The sequence below is a fragment of the Daldinia childiae genome (genome assembly GCF_008694065.1).
Source record: "Daldinia childiae strain JS-1345 chromosome Unknown Scaffold3, whole genome shotgun sequence".
In the NCBI taxonomy this organism is placed as follows: Eukaryota; Fungi; Ascomycota; class Sordariomycetes; order Xylariales; family Hypoxylaceae; genus Daldinia; species Daldinia childiae.
In genome coordinates, this window is record NW_022984644.1 from 2,253,689 (window position 1) to 2,269,109 (window position 15,421).

At 46.5% G+C, this 15,421-nt stretch overlaps 1 protein-coding gene across 1 annotated transcript; it reads right to left on the reverse strand.

Annotated features, from left to right (window-relative positions):
- Nucleotides 1-1,847: 1,847 nt before the first annotated feature.
- On the reverse strand, nucleotides 1,848-10,488 carry GL218_03333 (Lovastatin diketide synthase LovF; the record flags this gene model as incomplete). Its single annotated transcript, XM_033579890.1, has 13 exons — nucleotides 1,848-3,011; nucleotides 3,111-6,671; nucleotides 6,743-7,724; nucleotides 7,809-7,959; nucleotides 8,036-8,623; nucleotides 8,663-8,828; nucleotides 8,882-8,967; nucleotides 9,033-9,103; nucleotides 9,184-9,274; nucleotides 9,331-9,673; nucleotides 9,739-10,010; nucleotides 10,070-10,214; nucleotides 10,273-10,488. 13 exons carry the CDS (start codon nucleotides 10,486-10,488, stop codon nucleotides 1,848-1,850), a joined length of 7,836 nt encoding a protein of 2,611 aa, XP_033436110.1.
- Nucleotides 10,489-15,421: the final 4,933 nt, after the last annotated feature.

A 15,421-nucleotide genomic window follows, 5' to 3' on the forward strand; every position in this document is an offset into this window, starting at 1 on the left:
CTTGAGGTCGGTGCACGACTTCTAGACTGCTTCGACATGATCGGTGTTGACCTTCGCGGCCCGGGGTTGAGCGAACAGATCAAATGCGACGCTTAGTTCCTTAACACTCGCCTCATGTATCGTGTGTGATGCAACTTGGATCACATTTGAACGATGATATTAGATGATGTTGTGTTACTATCTCACAGGTCTCCCTAGTTCTTCCACGGGACGCGGACGGATATCTTAGCTCAAGCAGAAAAGAAGCCCATTCCTTGAATAGGCGCTTGGTGTATCCGTCCAGACATAGCTGCCGATCATTCAGGACGGCTCGGATCCTTTGCCAAGCCGTAACCGCAAGTAACCGACGGTACCTCAACCGCCTCGGTCTACAGTAGCTAGGCCGTGTTCGCAGGACTAGGCGCATAATGATAGTCTAGCCGAAGACATCAACATCAAGAAAGAGCTCGCTAGAATCCAGGCACCACCCATGACGAACGGCATCTCGACAGCGCATATGTAGTGTATGTAGGATCCAAGTACCCTGCGTCGGATGGTCCGGCAATGCCAGGAACCCGGGTCATACATACATACATAGGATATCAATCACTGGGACTGGTAGCCTACATACCGAAGATCTTTATGGCTGCAGCTATGCGCATACATACATAGTGTATGTATTTGCGATTTTGCTACACCGCTCTCCCGTGGGGCCATGCAGTTAAGAGAGGAGATTGGCAAGGATATGTATAACAGTCTTGGTCTTGAAAGAATGCCGGCGGGCACTCCACTTACGTACGGGAAGAGGAATGTTTCTCGGGAGAGAAAACGAATTCTTTCAACATGACCTTTCTAACTTTAATTCTTCGAGTCAGGGGTAGACACTTAAGGTTGCATAGCAGGGCTGGCTAGGGATGCAACTTGCTCTACGAGGCTTAGCTTCTGTATTCGGAAACTCTCAAGTCATGCATAATTGTCGATGATATAGGTTAGGTCATTGGATAATCCGTGCAGAAGTTGGTTTATTGCTCTTTGATTTTGTTTAGGAAGAGCTAAAGTCTATCTTGAACATAACAACTGCCCAACTATTATATTAATAATTAGTTGAATAGATACTGTGCTACTCTATATGTATGCTAACGCTAAATGGTAGTTTTCTTATTTATACCACAATGTGTTAGTGGTTTTTTTTTTCCCGTTATATTATACACTTTAAAGCTTTTAAAGAATCATCATAACTCTCCCGTTATCGGGGCTATTTAAGGATCGTGGCTTGAAGTTTAACCTGATGGACCATGTTTGAAGGTATTTTGGAATTTAATACTGTATCTACTTTGGGTATGTATATCGCTTCTTTGTTAGTCCCACTCGTCTGTTGATCCGGGTATTTCTAACAAGTAATCCTATAGGTTATTATTTAAAGCAATGACTATAACTATACCCGATTCTTCATAATGATGTGTTCTCTCGGTCTGGGGAGACTTGTCAGTGTTCTTAATGGCTCTTGTTAAGCCACCGGACTTGATCCCGATAGGATGGGTTATCAGATGTAGAACCCGCCAGACGCTTTGACCTTCATTATTAAGACCCCTATTGGTTAATATTGGTTAATACATGGATGTTACGAAGCATATGCGCAGTCCCATGCCGTCATGTGATCTTGGCGTATCACGCGGTTTTACGCCTCCTCGCCTCGTCTCTTCACCGTTTGTTGAAGTATCATATTTGATTTATATTATTGCCTGACCTAGATACTATGTATAACAGACGAAATATAGAGAAACATAGAGAAAAAAATAAAACAAAAATTCATATCGACATTATCATTCCAATCGTTTCCGAACCCAAATCCTAATTCATTCTGTACTTTATCCAACCGTACTCTTTGCTACAACCGTTTCAGCAATGCCCGTGATGGATACCCCGCCCATAATCTCAAATACACCCACTGGGGCACTGAATTCTCTGTTAATCCAGTTCCTCACTTGTACAGCCATGAGTGAGTCGACACCATATGCCGATAGTGGCTTATTCGGTTCGACGTCCTCAGGTGCTATAGACATAGCCCGAGCTAATTTGGACGCCAGTGTTTTTAACACAACCTGAATACGCTCTTCTGAGTCTTTCGCCTGATTAAAGAGGGCCGCCGCTTGCTGGTCGGGGGCTAAATTGCTACTTGTACTCGTGCTGTCTGCGCCTGATCCGGAGCCTACGACGTACGAAAAAGCAGCGTGCAGTGGCCGGTCCAGAATAGCTGCTGGCGTTCGGCCCTGGGCAAGGGCGTCGGCGGGCGTGCGTAGACCGAACAGAACCTGATCTATTGGGAGTGGGTTAGTCGGGTCGCATCCCAGTGTTAGCAGGGCAAACAACTCGGTATCGTCGGTCTGTTGCATGTCATCGGCCTCTTGGCGTTGGCGTTGATATTCGCCAATTTCAGAGATCTGCCCAACGTTGCGCATCCAGCCGAGGTCGATAGACAGCGCCCTCTGACCGTTAGCCCTACGGTATGCTGCTAGTGTATCCTGGAATGAACAACCGCCAGCGTAGTTAGAACTTGCCAATTGGCCATTGATACCAGCAAGAGACGAGAGGAGGATGAAAAAGTCCATATCCTGGGGTAAGAGACGGTGCAGATTCCACGACGTCTGTACCTTGGAGCGGATCGGAAGCTTCCACTGCTCATATGTCATGCTATTCTGGAATATAGCATCTTGGAGGACGACAGCAGCGTTGATGCACCCCTTAATTCGTGGCATAGTGTGGGAGCACTCCTCTAGCACATAAGCCAAGCTGATTTCTGATGACACGTCGCACCTTGGGGCGTAGACATTAACACCACGCGCCTTCAGCTCGGCCACCGTCTCAGCAGCAGCCTTAGACTTGGCACCAGATCTAGAAGGAAGAATTAGATGTTTGGCTCCTCTGTCCACCATCCACCGAGTAATTGCTCGACCTACACCACCAGATCCGCCGGCGATCAGGTACGACGCATTTTCGTCAAATCTCCATGAACGCTGTTCCTTTATAAATTGCTGTCATGTGCACATGTTAGTTCGACATTCGATAAATTGGGGACGTGGCTGTTTTGGATTCGTGATGGTAGACTTTTTTTTATGGGATAGTTAACTTACTGGAACTACCTCTTCGGGAGTTGGACGAATGACTATGCGACCAATCTCTCCGCCATCCTGCAGCTGCTCGAAAGCCTGTTGAATATCCTTCGCTTCAAACACGCGCAACGGCTGAGGGTACTGAATATTTCCCTCACTCAGCAGCTGCACTGTGCTTTCGAGTAGCTTAACTGTAGTTCTCGGTTTCAAGCGTGTAATATCGACCACCGAGAATGTGATATTTTTGGCAAATAGTGCCATAGGTAGCGTGGTATTTGCTGTCATGTTGCCGCGGCCGATCTCGAGGAAATGTCCATTAGGAGCTATGCATTCACATGAAGCCTGTAATTCATCGCTGCCCGCCAGCGAGTTCCACACAATATCGACGCCATATCCCCGTGTGGCGCGCATTACCCCTTTCGCGAATAGGGCGTTTTGGCTAAAAATGCGGTTTTCAGGAATATTATACGTTTTCACTAGGAATTTCTTCGCTTCAGGCGATGATGCAGTAGCAAAGATATCGGCACCTTGCTTCTTAGCAACCTGAATGGCTAGCTGTCCCATACTACCTGCAGCTGAATGGATAAGAATCTTATCACCCTGCTGTATCCTGGCGATATCGACAAGGGCGTGGTATGCCACCATACCAGGAGCGAGTATAGAGGTAACATGTTCGAATGATAGCGAATCGGGCAGTTTGAATACGCTTGTTTCCAGAGCGCGAGGGAACTTGCGCATGCAACCAGGCTTCACCATGCAGACACGATCTCCGAGTTGGAACAAGGTACAAGCACGGCCAACCCGAGTAACGACACCAGCACAATCAGCTCCTAACGAATCTTGGTTACCTTCTTGGTTCCCAAGGGCCGCCTGAACGTCTTGGTCACTCAATCCCCAAACCTTAGCCTCGATTTCAACCTCATAGGGAGCGATGTCAGTCCCATATTCAGTGTCCAGGACAAATTGTAAAGAGTCGAGACTGTTGCTGCCATTTGCTGAGAGCTGCACGGCAGGTGCCTCAGCCCAAGACTTATGCTGTAGTTTCGGGAAGAGAAGGGATCGCATCGTTTCGTTTCTTTCTACATCTTCGACAGCCCGACCAGTCAAAAGCAAATTGTCTCTGACGATATACTCGAGCTCTTTGGATGACGAATCAAACGAAGCCTGGAAAGCCTTTGCAATAAAAGAGGAGCATTTCGTCGCGTCTACCTCATTCTCGATAGCTATGGTCACAATTTGACTATCAGGTTGTTCAGCTCGAATAGATCGAACGAAACCCTGTAGGAAGCTATGGTCGGGATACTGTTCGTTATTGGTGTTTGTCGCTGTGGCCCAGAGTAGTCGAGGCGCCCGCCCAATTATTGTCTTGAGGCATGTAAAGCCCTCCCCGGAAAGGCTTGTAAGCAATGGTCTGTTATTCACTTCAGCAAGGCAAACGACAATATCATCCCTGGTTACAACCTCTAGCTCCTTAGAAAGCTCGTCCGAGGCAAATGCACAGATAGTTGCTTGCCGGTTACCTTCAGAGTTAATGCTGCTAAGCACTGCATCCGCCAGCTGTTGTTGGTCATCGCCAGGCTGTTGTGTGTCTATGACAAGAATAAGGCGACCAGGCTTTGTTGTTGACTGAGTGGTGTCTTCGGCTTCTACCGCTGTAGACACGATAGTACTCATCACATGACATACATCGCTCTGGTAGTCGCGCATAATCAGATCATTACCAGAGAAGCCATTAGCTCGTAAGCATTTGTCCCAAATAGCTTCGGGTACAGCTGGAGAATGAGGACGCCAATCCTCGCGAGCGACCCAGAAGCCAGGTACTAAGCCAGCCATGAAGTTGATGATAATCTCAGCTGGATTAATAACCTCGATTAACACGAGACGACCACCAGGCTTTAGAGCCCTGCGTATGTGACGGATGGCGCGCTCCAGGTCAGGGGTAGCGTGCACAACACTAGCGGCAAAAATCAAGTCGTAAGAGCCGGGCTCGAACCCCTGGGTAGTGGGATCGTAGTCCATATCGAAGGTCTTAAAATTCATGCGACTCTGAAGCTCAGGCCAGCGTCTACCTGCTCGCTCAAAGAAGGCGGGTGAAATATCCGTGTATGTGTAGTGGGCGAAACTAGGCGCACCAAGTCGTTTCTCCCGCTCCTGTAACATCTTTAGCACGTGCCCAGTCATACCTCCCGTCCCGGCGCCGACCTCCATGATACGAAGCGCTGGGTTCTCGTGTGAAGCTATGTCCAACAAGGCGGCAAACCGGCCATCGTTGCAGAGGTCTTGGAACAGGTCGGCGTAAAAACTGTCGGCCAGCCCGGAGCCAAATACGACCTGGAGCGGGTCTATCTCTCCCTCCAGCATATCTATTATTTTGCGCGCACAAGCCGTGTACAGCTTCCACGATGGAAGTACAGTCTCTACTTCGCATAGTCGGTCTTCAAGCTCAGCATCCCTGATTTTCTCTATGTCTTCCTGCTGTGATGGTGGTAGGCCCTTGACGTGGTGCTCCATCCATTCGACATGACGGCGTAGGCTGTCAGGCACCTTGGTATAGTCCAACCGTTTCAGGGCGTGACCAACAACTAGGTCTAACGTAGAACGCATTTTGGAGTAGCTCGACACGAGGACGGTTTCGTCCCTTGGGAAATTATTAGCAGCGCATACAAGTGCTAGTTGCTCTTGGTCTAGTAGATTCATTTGAGGTTTCCACTCGACATTATAGAGCAGCTTCTTCTCTTTGCCTCCCGTGTCGGTAGACATGGCTACCGTCTTAGCCTCCCCTATGGTGCACAAAACGGTCCCATCGTCAGCCAGAGCGGCTAGGCTGCCCTGCTCTCCGTGACCAACAGCTTGCCACCCACTCAAAGTAGACGTCGATGCAGCCATCCACCGGACCCAACTTGTTTGTGGGTGCTGCCAACCAAGAGCCGAGAACCAAGCATTCGATAAGCGCTTGGGGACATTGAGGGTTGGCTGCTGACCCCCACTAACTCGTAGAGCCATAAAGCCTGCGTCTAGTACTACCGGGTGGACCAAACTGCGAGTCTGGTATTTCGGCTTAGAAACATCGACACGCGCGAGTGCCGTCGCCTTTCCATCCCAACGAACGTCCTGGGTCTGCTGGAACCATTCTCCGAATTGGAATCCCAAGTCGGCGGCTTCGCGGATCATGACTTGTGAATCTAAAGGTCGATCGCAGTCATCCGCTGCGTCACTATATTGGACTCGAACGCTTTCATCGGCCAGCATTCTTTCTCTGTTGTCTGTCTCTGACGAATCGCGGAATCCAACTTGAATACTTGCCCGGAAAGATTCGGTCCACTGGCCACGTGTATACGAGTAAATTGTTGTGTCGAACCACGCCGATGCATCCTTTTCGCTCGCTTGCCTTTTTCTCGGCCGTAGATGGAACTGCGTTTCCGTACGATCCTCCCAATCTTCCGGCACGATGATAGCGCTGATAAATTCGGCCTTTTCAAAGAGATAACCTGTTACGACGCGATTTGAAGGTATCATGTGCTGTACAGCTTCTATAGCCATAACAAGCATTCCTGCTGCTGGGAAGAGCACTGTTCCACCAACCTAATCCCGAAGTTATTAGTATTAACTCAGATTAAACAACAGCTTTCTCTGCAATCTAAAAAACGACATACCTTATGGTGCCCAATCCAAGGAGATGTTTCGACGCTCCAGAAATTCCTCCAGCGAGGCTCCAGGGGATTCCAATCTGATACGCGTACTCCGAGAAGTTCTCCCTGAACGGGCTCGCGGAGTCTATAATCTCGGCAGATGCGCGATTCGGCCCAGTATCTTTGCGAATGGTTAAAGGGATATTCAGGGCAGTCAACAAGAAAAGGCAACTTCTTCTGAGCTGCCTGTTGGTTGGCTGTCGTTATCGAAACGCCATGTCCGAAGCAAAACAGTTGCCCTACTAGTTCCAACATGGTCCGAACAGCTGACTGAGACCTGTGCAGAGGACTGAAGTAGCGAATTTTGGCAGCGTCACCCTTCTTACCTAGAGTGTCTTGCACCGGCCGACGCAGGGCAGGATGAGGACCAACCTCAATCAGGTCCGTAACCTTCATATTCGGCAATTCCTGCGCTAGAGCACTTATAGCGTCAGCAAACCGGACCGCATGCACCATATTATCAACCCAGTACTGTGCCGTAGCTAATACAGCCGGAATAATAGCCTCTCCTGTAACCGATGAGATCATGAGAATTTGAGCCGGAACTTTAAGATTTTGACGGTCTACGCCCTCAAGGCTTCCCATCAGCGAGCGATACTCGTCGGCGATAGCTTGCATCGAGCTCGAATGGTACGCAACTCCAGTCTTAAGCTTTTGCGCAAAGATACCATCCTGGTCGGCCTGTGCTTTAATCAAGTCAATATCCGCTTCAAGGCCCGATAGCGTACAGTTAAAGGGACTGTTGACACAAGCAATGCAAATCGAGCCCCCAACATTCGCTGTCTTGACCTTCTCCACATATTCCGGTACTTGATCCTCTGCCAAGTTGATGGACATCATGGCACCTGGGGAATCAGAGTTAGCGTCCTTAAGTTTTCCGGCAAGCTGTCCTCTGTAGTAGGCGACTTTGCAGGCGGACTGTAAGGATAAGGCACCGATAGCGTAGCTGTTGGTCTCAATCGAGTCAGTCCGACTATTCTTCTCAATGTTGTTGATTGAAAACAATGTACAAATTCAAGGGGTTACATACGCAGCAGGGATTTCGCCTGAGGAGTGGCCAACTACGGCTCGGGGCCTAATTCCGAAACTGTTGAGTAATTCTACCAAAGCGATTTGGACCGCCGTAGACAATGGCTGGCTATATTGGGGCTTGTTGATATTTGCGCTAGAGCGTAGCTCATCTATCAAAGTCCGAAGAGAGTTAGTATTATTGTACTTTGGTGGTTTTATCGAGTTTGGCATGGCCGTTTTCCTTACCAAAGATCGACCATTTGCATCCTAAGCTTTCATAAACACCATCGATCTGCCGTAATGTCTCTGCAAATACGGGGTACTGGATTAGATCCCAACCCATATCGACGTACTGTGCTCCCTGGCCAGTAAACACAAAGCCTAGCTCCGCCGGGGATGCGCTTCGTACAGGCTTTGAGAATGATAATTTCGTCACGGCTGGGCCCTCCGGTTCGTCTATGGCGAATGTCCTCCACAACATCTGGCTTCGCCGGACAGCCAGCGTATAGGCTAAGCGATCAAGCTTGGTCGAATTTCTGAAGACATTCTTTTCATAGAATGTCTGATAAGACTCCATCATACGCTTGGCAGCCTTTTCGTCGGCGGCTGACCACACTAGTAATTTGGGTAAGCCAGTATCAAGCTTCTGGGGCGTCACAGGGCTATTTAACAAGGAATCTATTCCGTGGATAGGAATTGTTCCGTTGAAATAGTTCGTCCCATTCGTATAATCCGCCCCATTACCATTAGTTGGTTTGTCAATAAGGACTGTTTCATTGATATCGGTAACATCGTTGACAATGCCGTTACCGTTGGTGTGGATTTTTCCGTTTACTAACCAATTCGTAGGACCAGGTAAGTCATCTAACGTACCCCCAGGAACAGAAGCAGTATGGTGATTTCCAGCTAGGTTATAATGTTGTAAGTAATGGAGCGCGTCATCTAGAATAACATGCGTGTTAGCACCCCCAAACCCGAACGAGTTGACCGATATCCGGCGCAGGCCCGAGCCCGGCCACGCTACTTTTTGAGTAGGGACCTTCAAGTATCTGGTCAGCATATAAATATTTCCCCAATCTCATAAATACGCACAGCAGTGTGATAGAAGTCGGCATCGATAGCGGGGTTCATCTTTTCAAAGAGAGGGTTGGGAGGGATTATGCCCTTCTCTAAGATTACTATAAGTGATATTAGTTTTTCTGTTCTCCTATTAGAAGACAAAGAAGAGCCGCAGGAGACTTACAAATCGATTTTACGATCCCGGCGAGGCCGCTGGCTCCTTCCAGATGTCCAACTGTCGCTTTTACGCTACCACTATTGTAATCTTTTAGTCAAAACATCCAAATAAGTGAAGAAATAAGCGTAAAGCTACTTTGGAGCTTCGATCCACATACACGTAAAGAGGCTCTTCGGCAGATCGATATTCTCGAAAGACCCGACCTAGAGCTTTCATTTCAATCGGGTCACCCACAGGCGTACCGGTCCCTAGTGTTTTCCACGTTAGAATCTTCATCCGAGTGACGGCAAATGTATTTACTCACCGTGGGCCTCTACATAACGGGTCTGGTCAAAGGATAAATTGGCCTGTTGATACACATGACGAATCAAGTCCTCCTGTGCTTGAGAACTGGGCTGGGTCATTATTGGTGTATACCCATCTTGGTTCGAGCCCGTCGATCTGATGACGGCACGGATCATATCTCCGTCCCGAACTGCGGAAGATATAGGTTTAAGCACAAGGGCAATAACGCCCTCTCCTCTTGCGTATCCATTTGCGCGGTGGTCGAAACTGCGGCATACACCGTCCGGAGATAAGAAATTCTGATCAGATAATAATTGGACGATTGCTGGATCGAGAAGAAAATTGGCGCTAGTAACGAGCGCCTTTTAGATGTAATTGTTTAGCTCGGAGTATAACGTTGGCTTAGAAGGATAGGAGTGACACTTACACATTCTGCATCGCCGCTCTGGATAGCTTTGCAGGCTATATCAACAGCTGCCAAACTACTCGAACATGCCGTATTGACATGGATGCTAGGACCATGTAGGTCAAAATACCAACTAACACGATTTGCAATTATAGAAGCGACTAAGCTCCCGGTAAGGGCCGTGCGCTCGATGTTATCGGGATCCACGGTTACCATTCTAGTGTAGTCTTCTAACATGGAGGCGGAGAAAACTGCGGTGCGCGACCCCCTGATCTTCTCGGCCGGGATTCCAGCTGCGGAGAATCGTAGTCAGTTCATGCCGGTCCCGTTTAAGCTTGCATTATGCCCTTACCATTTTCAAATGCACGGTAAGATGCCTCCAGGGTCCACCGCTGCATTGGATCCATAGATGCCGCTTCCTTCGCCGTGACGGAGAAGAACGGGGCGTCGAAAACCCCCACATCGGTATTGAGGAAATGCGCACCTCGGCCTTGAAACTATTGCGATTGATAAGCCTCCGGCACGGTAGCTACCCGGATTAGAGATGAAGTTTACCTTATGGCGCGGGTTGTCCAAGAAAGAACCAGTCTTTACGCGCGACTCTGGCCATTCTGTCATCAGGTTCCGTCTGTTCTCCAGGATATTCCAGAACGTAGCGTCGTCGTCGGCATCCTGGGGTAGCTTGAAGGAGAGGCCCACGATAGCAATATCCCCGGATCCTGCCGACTCCGACAACGATCGGGTGCTTGATGTGTCTGTGTGTTCCGCCATGTTACCTCGAGCGCATTAGTATTAGGATATTAGAAAGGCGGTATGAGATTGTAGCCTGCAACCTATTCGAAGTATAACGATGCAGAACGATAATGATTTCATAGAGCAACAAAACGTCATTTAACCGAGTCAACATCAAAAGGCCTGGTCTACCTTTACCTTTTACCATCGCAGAACTCACCGCTTCTTTGGCCATAAATATACACGAATTTCAAGCCCTTCCCAGTCCCCTGGCTAGGGACTTCCATTCAGGGTTTGACGTACATAGCGTACGTGAAAAGATTACCAACATTTTGGGGGTGCCCGCCCAGGTTACCTTGACACGCTACAGATCAGTGGAGCTATAATAGGGATACTGTACTTTTTTCGTACTAGAATCATCTATATTGGCCTTAGATGAATCCCTCTAAATGCAGGGCCCCCGCAGCTCGGGAAGTTGAACAAGTTTGCCATGATCTCGGCGCGCAGGTAGCGTTAAAACTGATGACCCAGAGCAGATGCATTGTTGCGGAGCTGCTTTACATGCGTTAAAGTTCCACTTGTCCGTCGATAAGGTAAGGGGCTGATCCTCGATACGCGTAGACCCAGGCGTACCATAGATAGAACCCAGTCCCCCGTCTCGGCTTCCACACTCTTCGCTACGTCGTAAGCGGCCCGGGTCGTCAAGTCAAAGCTTTCCCGGCCGTTACAAGGGTTTACAGTCGGAGAAAATCTAAACAAGAATAGGTTGTCGTCTCCTTCCAGGTTTCATAAATAAACGGTCCTCTCCGGGTTGCTGCATCTGTGGAGGGCATTTGTGGAGGCAACTGGAGAGCCTCAGCACATCATGTAATAGCGAGAGAATTCAGTCGGTATACGGTGTAAGGGTGTCTAAACAGCAATTGACGTAAATCAACCCCGGCCCAGAGGAGAATGTAGTTGCATACCAACCTAGGTACAGTACCTAGGTAATTCACTTGAGTCCACATGTATCAACTTTACATCAACTTTGCAGGTTGCATTCGCGTGCGTAGCATCTCCCATGGGGACCATTGGATCATTGGATCATTGGATACCATTGAGAGATGATTATACATACTAGCTACCTGCATTATATATTAGACTTGTTTTGGCATGGCTTTAGAACGAATACCTGAGAAGGATGCGAATTTCCATGCATGCCACCTTACAGAGAGATCCATCTTATCGCAGTAGTTCGTGCTTTACTTAAATCATCGGTATACCCGTGTCGATTAATGAATTTTAATAGGCTGAAAGTGGTTTTCTTTATTTTTGAACGGTCAGATGGTTAAACAGTGTGATGATGTGAGATAGTAGGTAGATGTAACTTCCAGGTTGCTTTACACATTTCTAAATAAAATTTACCTAATGCTTGAAAAATACTTAAAACCATAATTTACCAATTGCTAGAAGAAATTGGGAATAACATGACAGGCTTGACGTGCCGCACCTGCACACGTAAAAATAGCCCCGGGTTTTAACCGGCAATCACCACGCGGACGCCGGAATACTCCACCTTTTATCATCATATCCATAACTTAGTACCACATTCTTTTTATTTTGAATCATCCCTATCCTTTCGCATCTGCATTGCTACACAACTGAAAATTACATGTTATATCAGTTATATTATCAAGCTAATATGAAAGCAATCCTGTCAGCGTTACTTTAGATACTCCGTTTGGAATTTAGAGCCCGGCTCTCTGGTCAGGTGAGATGAATAGTTATTACGCTAATCGACATAGGGATTCTTACCGAAAACTTGTTTGCCTAATCGGGGTAACAACGCTTAATGGCACTACGAAAGAGGACAATATACACTAATCTCGCACTACGCAAAGTAAACCCGAAGTTTCGGGTAATACCTAACCCTTCCTAGTACAGTACTTCCCGAGTTATATGTCAGACCGGGGAACATCTATCTGGGCAATGTACCTAGATGTACTAGATGTACTTACATGTATATCGCGAGAAGAAATGCGCGTCGCATTCCCCAGTATCCCAGAATCCGCACGAGTAACATATGTAAATCGACTCCATGTGCAACCTGCATTAGCGCACACATAAGATACCCAACTTAATATACCAAAGGTGGGAATAATCAAACGATAATACGATCAAGCTTACATTTTCTGATGTTTAGAATATGACCATCCAACCTTTCGTTTCCTTGCATCGTTACAAGGAGGGGCCATGTAACACTCGCACATGTGTCAGTGACATGTGTTGGTGGTATAGTAGCTGCTCTTATACATATACACCTACAATAATAGATGCTAGGTATGCTTTATCCCTTAATATATAGAAAGTAATATAGTAGATATATTTCATCATTTTGTAGTATTCTATTGCGCATGTGCGTAATAAGATATTATACAAGATACCTCCCAGTGAATCCCAAGATACCACCTACCCCAACTCCCTGAGATATCAAGAAACGAACTTCCTTCGAGACAGAAACGCCATGATAAGTGCTTATGGTGGCAGGCATCTTGCCAGGATTCGCCAATCCGTCGGTGGCATTGGCTAGCTATGATTTTGTCGTTATACCGAAAGTTCTCTTGAATCCAGGGAGGTGTTTTGACTCCCAAGCAATCTCCCGTATAGAGGCCACGCAAGCAACAAAGAGCCCGCATGCTATCTCGACCATTGAACCACAATACCAAATGCGCTAGCGTATACACTTGGTCCTCCGAGTTGCAATGTCGTTGTTGCCAACCTCGCCGCGGTCGAGACGCAAGCACTACTGTATCCCTAGCATTAGCTTACTAATCAAATTAGGCAATGATAGGAGGTCTAAGTCGTGGACTTACAGCAAGCCCATGCCAAATATCATCGAGACACAGAGTCTATTCTGCCACGTCATCTGGAGCTCTCAAATTACATGTTGTGGCAAGAAGATAGTAACGTCAGACGCTAGTTAGATAGTTGCCGATGAGATTCGAACGTTGTAAAGGGGAAAGCACTTGTGACCAGCAATAGTGGTATCCCAGATGGCCGGGTGTGGGGTGCACTGAAGGTTCACTGCGATTATAACTATAATTCTTGTCCTAGCTTGGATAAACACAACAACGAAAGTATCCTATCAGAAATATTTCGTCAAACGGCTACCCCTAGACACGAAGATTCGACGTCATTCGATCTGGATAGCCGATTTTAGACACGACATTTCAGATGAATAGCAGATATCAAAGATGAGAAACCACTTAAGCAAAAGTCAGTCAATATTTCGCCTTAGAAATCAAGGAACTTTTACATAAGCTGTTGATATAAGATTTCGTAGACGAGTGTCCCACTAGTACTTGAAATCCATAGCCTAGTGCCTCAATTATGGCGATTGATAGATAGGCCGTTCCCCAGTAGAAGCTCTAGGTTATATAAAGTTAGTGCTATAGTTATGGAAATTTGGTTTTGGATAGTTTATAAGGTGGATAGCCAACATTATGTAAGCAATAAGAATTAATACTAAGATTGACAATACATATATTAACAACCGTTAATATAAGACGTATTCTTCTAAAAGAACCCTATCCTATGAGAAGAAGGTTATAAACGATTAGTATTAAGTATACTTTCCCTGACCTATATTTTCTGGAAATGTATAATCTCTCGTAACTTTGAGCGCATGCAAAAAGGGTAGACAAAGCAATCCAGACAAGTTGATTATTATTCGGAGAATTGCCAATTGTCTAGGTTGGAAGTCATACCAAGCGGCGGTTTAAAGGCAGGTCCAGTAAGATCCATAACTGAGTTCTCGTACGAGCGATTCCTTAGTTTCTTCTCAGTGTAGTTACTTTTTATTTGACCGCTTCTAATAAAAATAAATGAGTTGATGAAGCTAACTAGCAGTCTTTGCAAAGTTAACCCTTACGCATATTTCATGTTCAAGGATATAAAACCCCTTTTAAAAATAATATAGTCAATTGTCAGAGAAAAAGGTAAGTAATTACGATACTCGTACTTTTCTACCTCTTACAAGTTCAGCTTGCGATAACTCAAGAAAATCGAGCAGGGGTTTGACGCATTAGGTCGTAAAATTCGGAATTCCTCGAATCAAATGTAGTAAACTAGCTATAATTCTCCATTCGCTACCACACTCTGATTAACTTCAGGACACACAATTTTGACATTGCAGAAATAGCATGAACAGAATTATGGGATATATAATTCTCCTAATGCCCACCACCAAAGTCGTCAAAAGTGAAGTTTTGTTTTCAACTTTTTCGACATTTTTCAAAGTTCGCGCGACACCCTGCCCCCGGCAATTGTACGGTGAGGTACGGCTAAGCGACCCCCGGACGATCAAAGCTATGATGGGATCACGATACCGCCTCTCTAAACGGGAAGTGGGCCAAATGGTTTGGTTTAAGGGAGCTCTATCCTTGGCTTAGCCAAAACTCTGCACTTCTTGCCCCCTATTAGCCACATCCGCGGATTTCTTTCTATTGCAGGAACTTGACTCATCCGCGCAAAACATTCTGTGCCGTTGAAGAATAATACCCCATACTAGCCAACAGTATGGGTCATGTTCTTTTTTTTGACGGGATTCTTCCGCACTAACAATTTTCTTGCTACAGTCATACTGCATTTATCCGACTTATATAAGCTCGTATAAATCCCTTGATCGGTAGTATGTAACAGAAAGGGTTTCGTTATCTTTAGCGAAGCAAAAACTGGATTCTTACCTATAGTTATATTACACTAGCCAGGTTCTCCAAGAAAATAGGCAAAAAACAAACCATTCGGACAATTTTGATATTTGTGGCGTGAAGCCTTATTTGTTTCCACGTTTCCACCAAGCTATTTTTTTCTCTCCTATCTGCTCTCAGCTCATTTACCGTACCTGCAGATACTGCAGATACTGCATATTAGTTGCTTTTTATTTGACAAATCAATTATCAAATCACACCTACATATTTCCTGCAGTGCAACC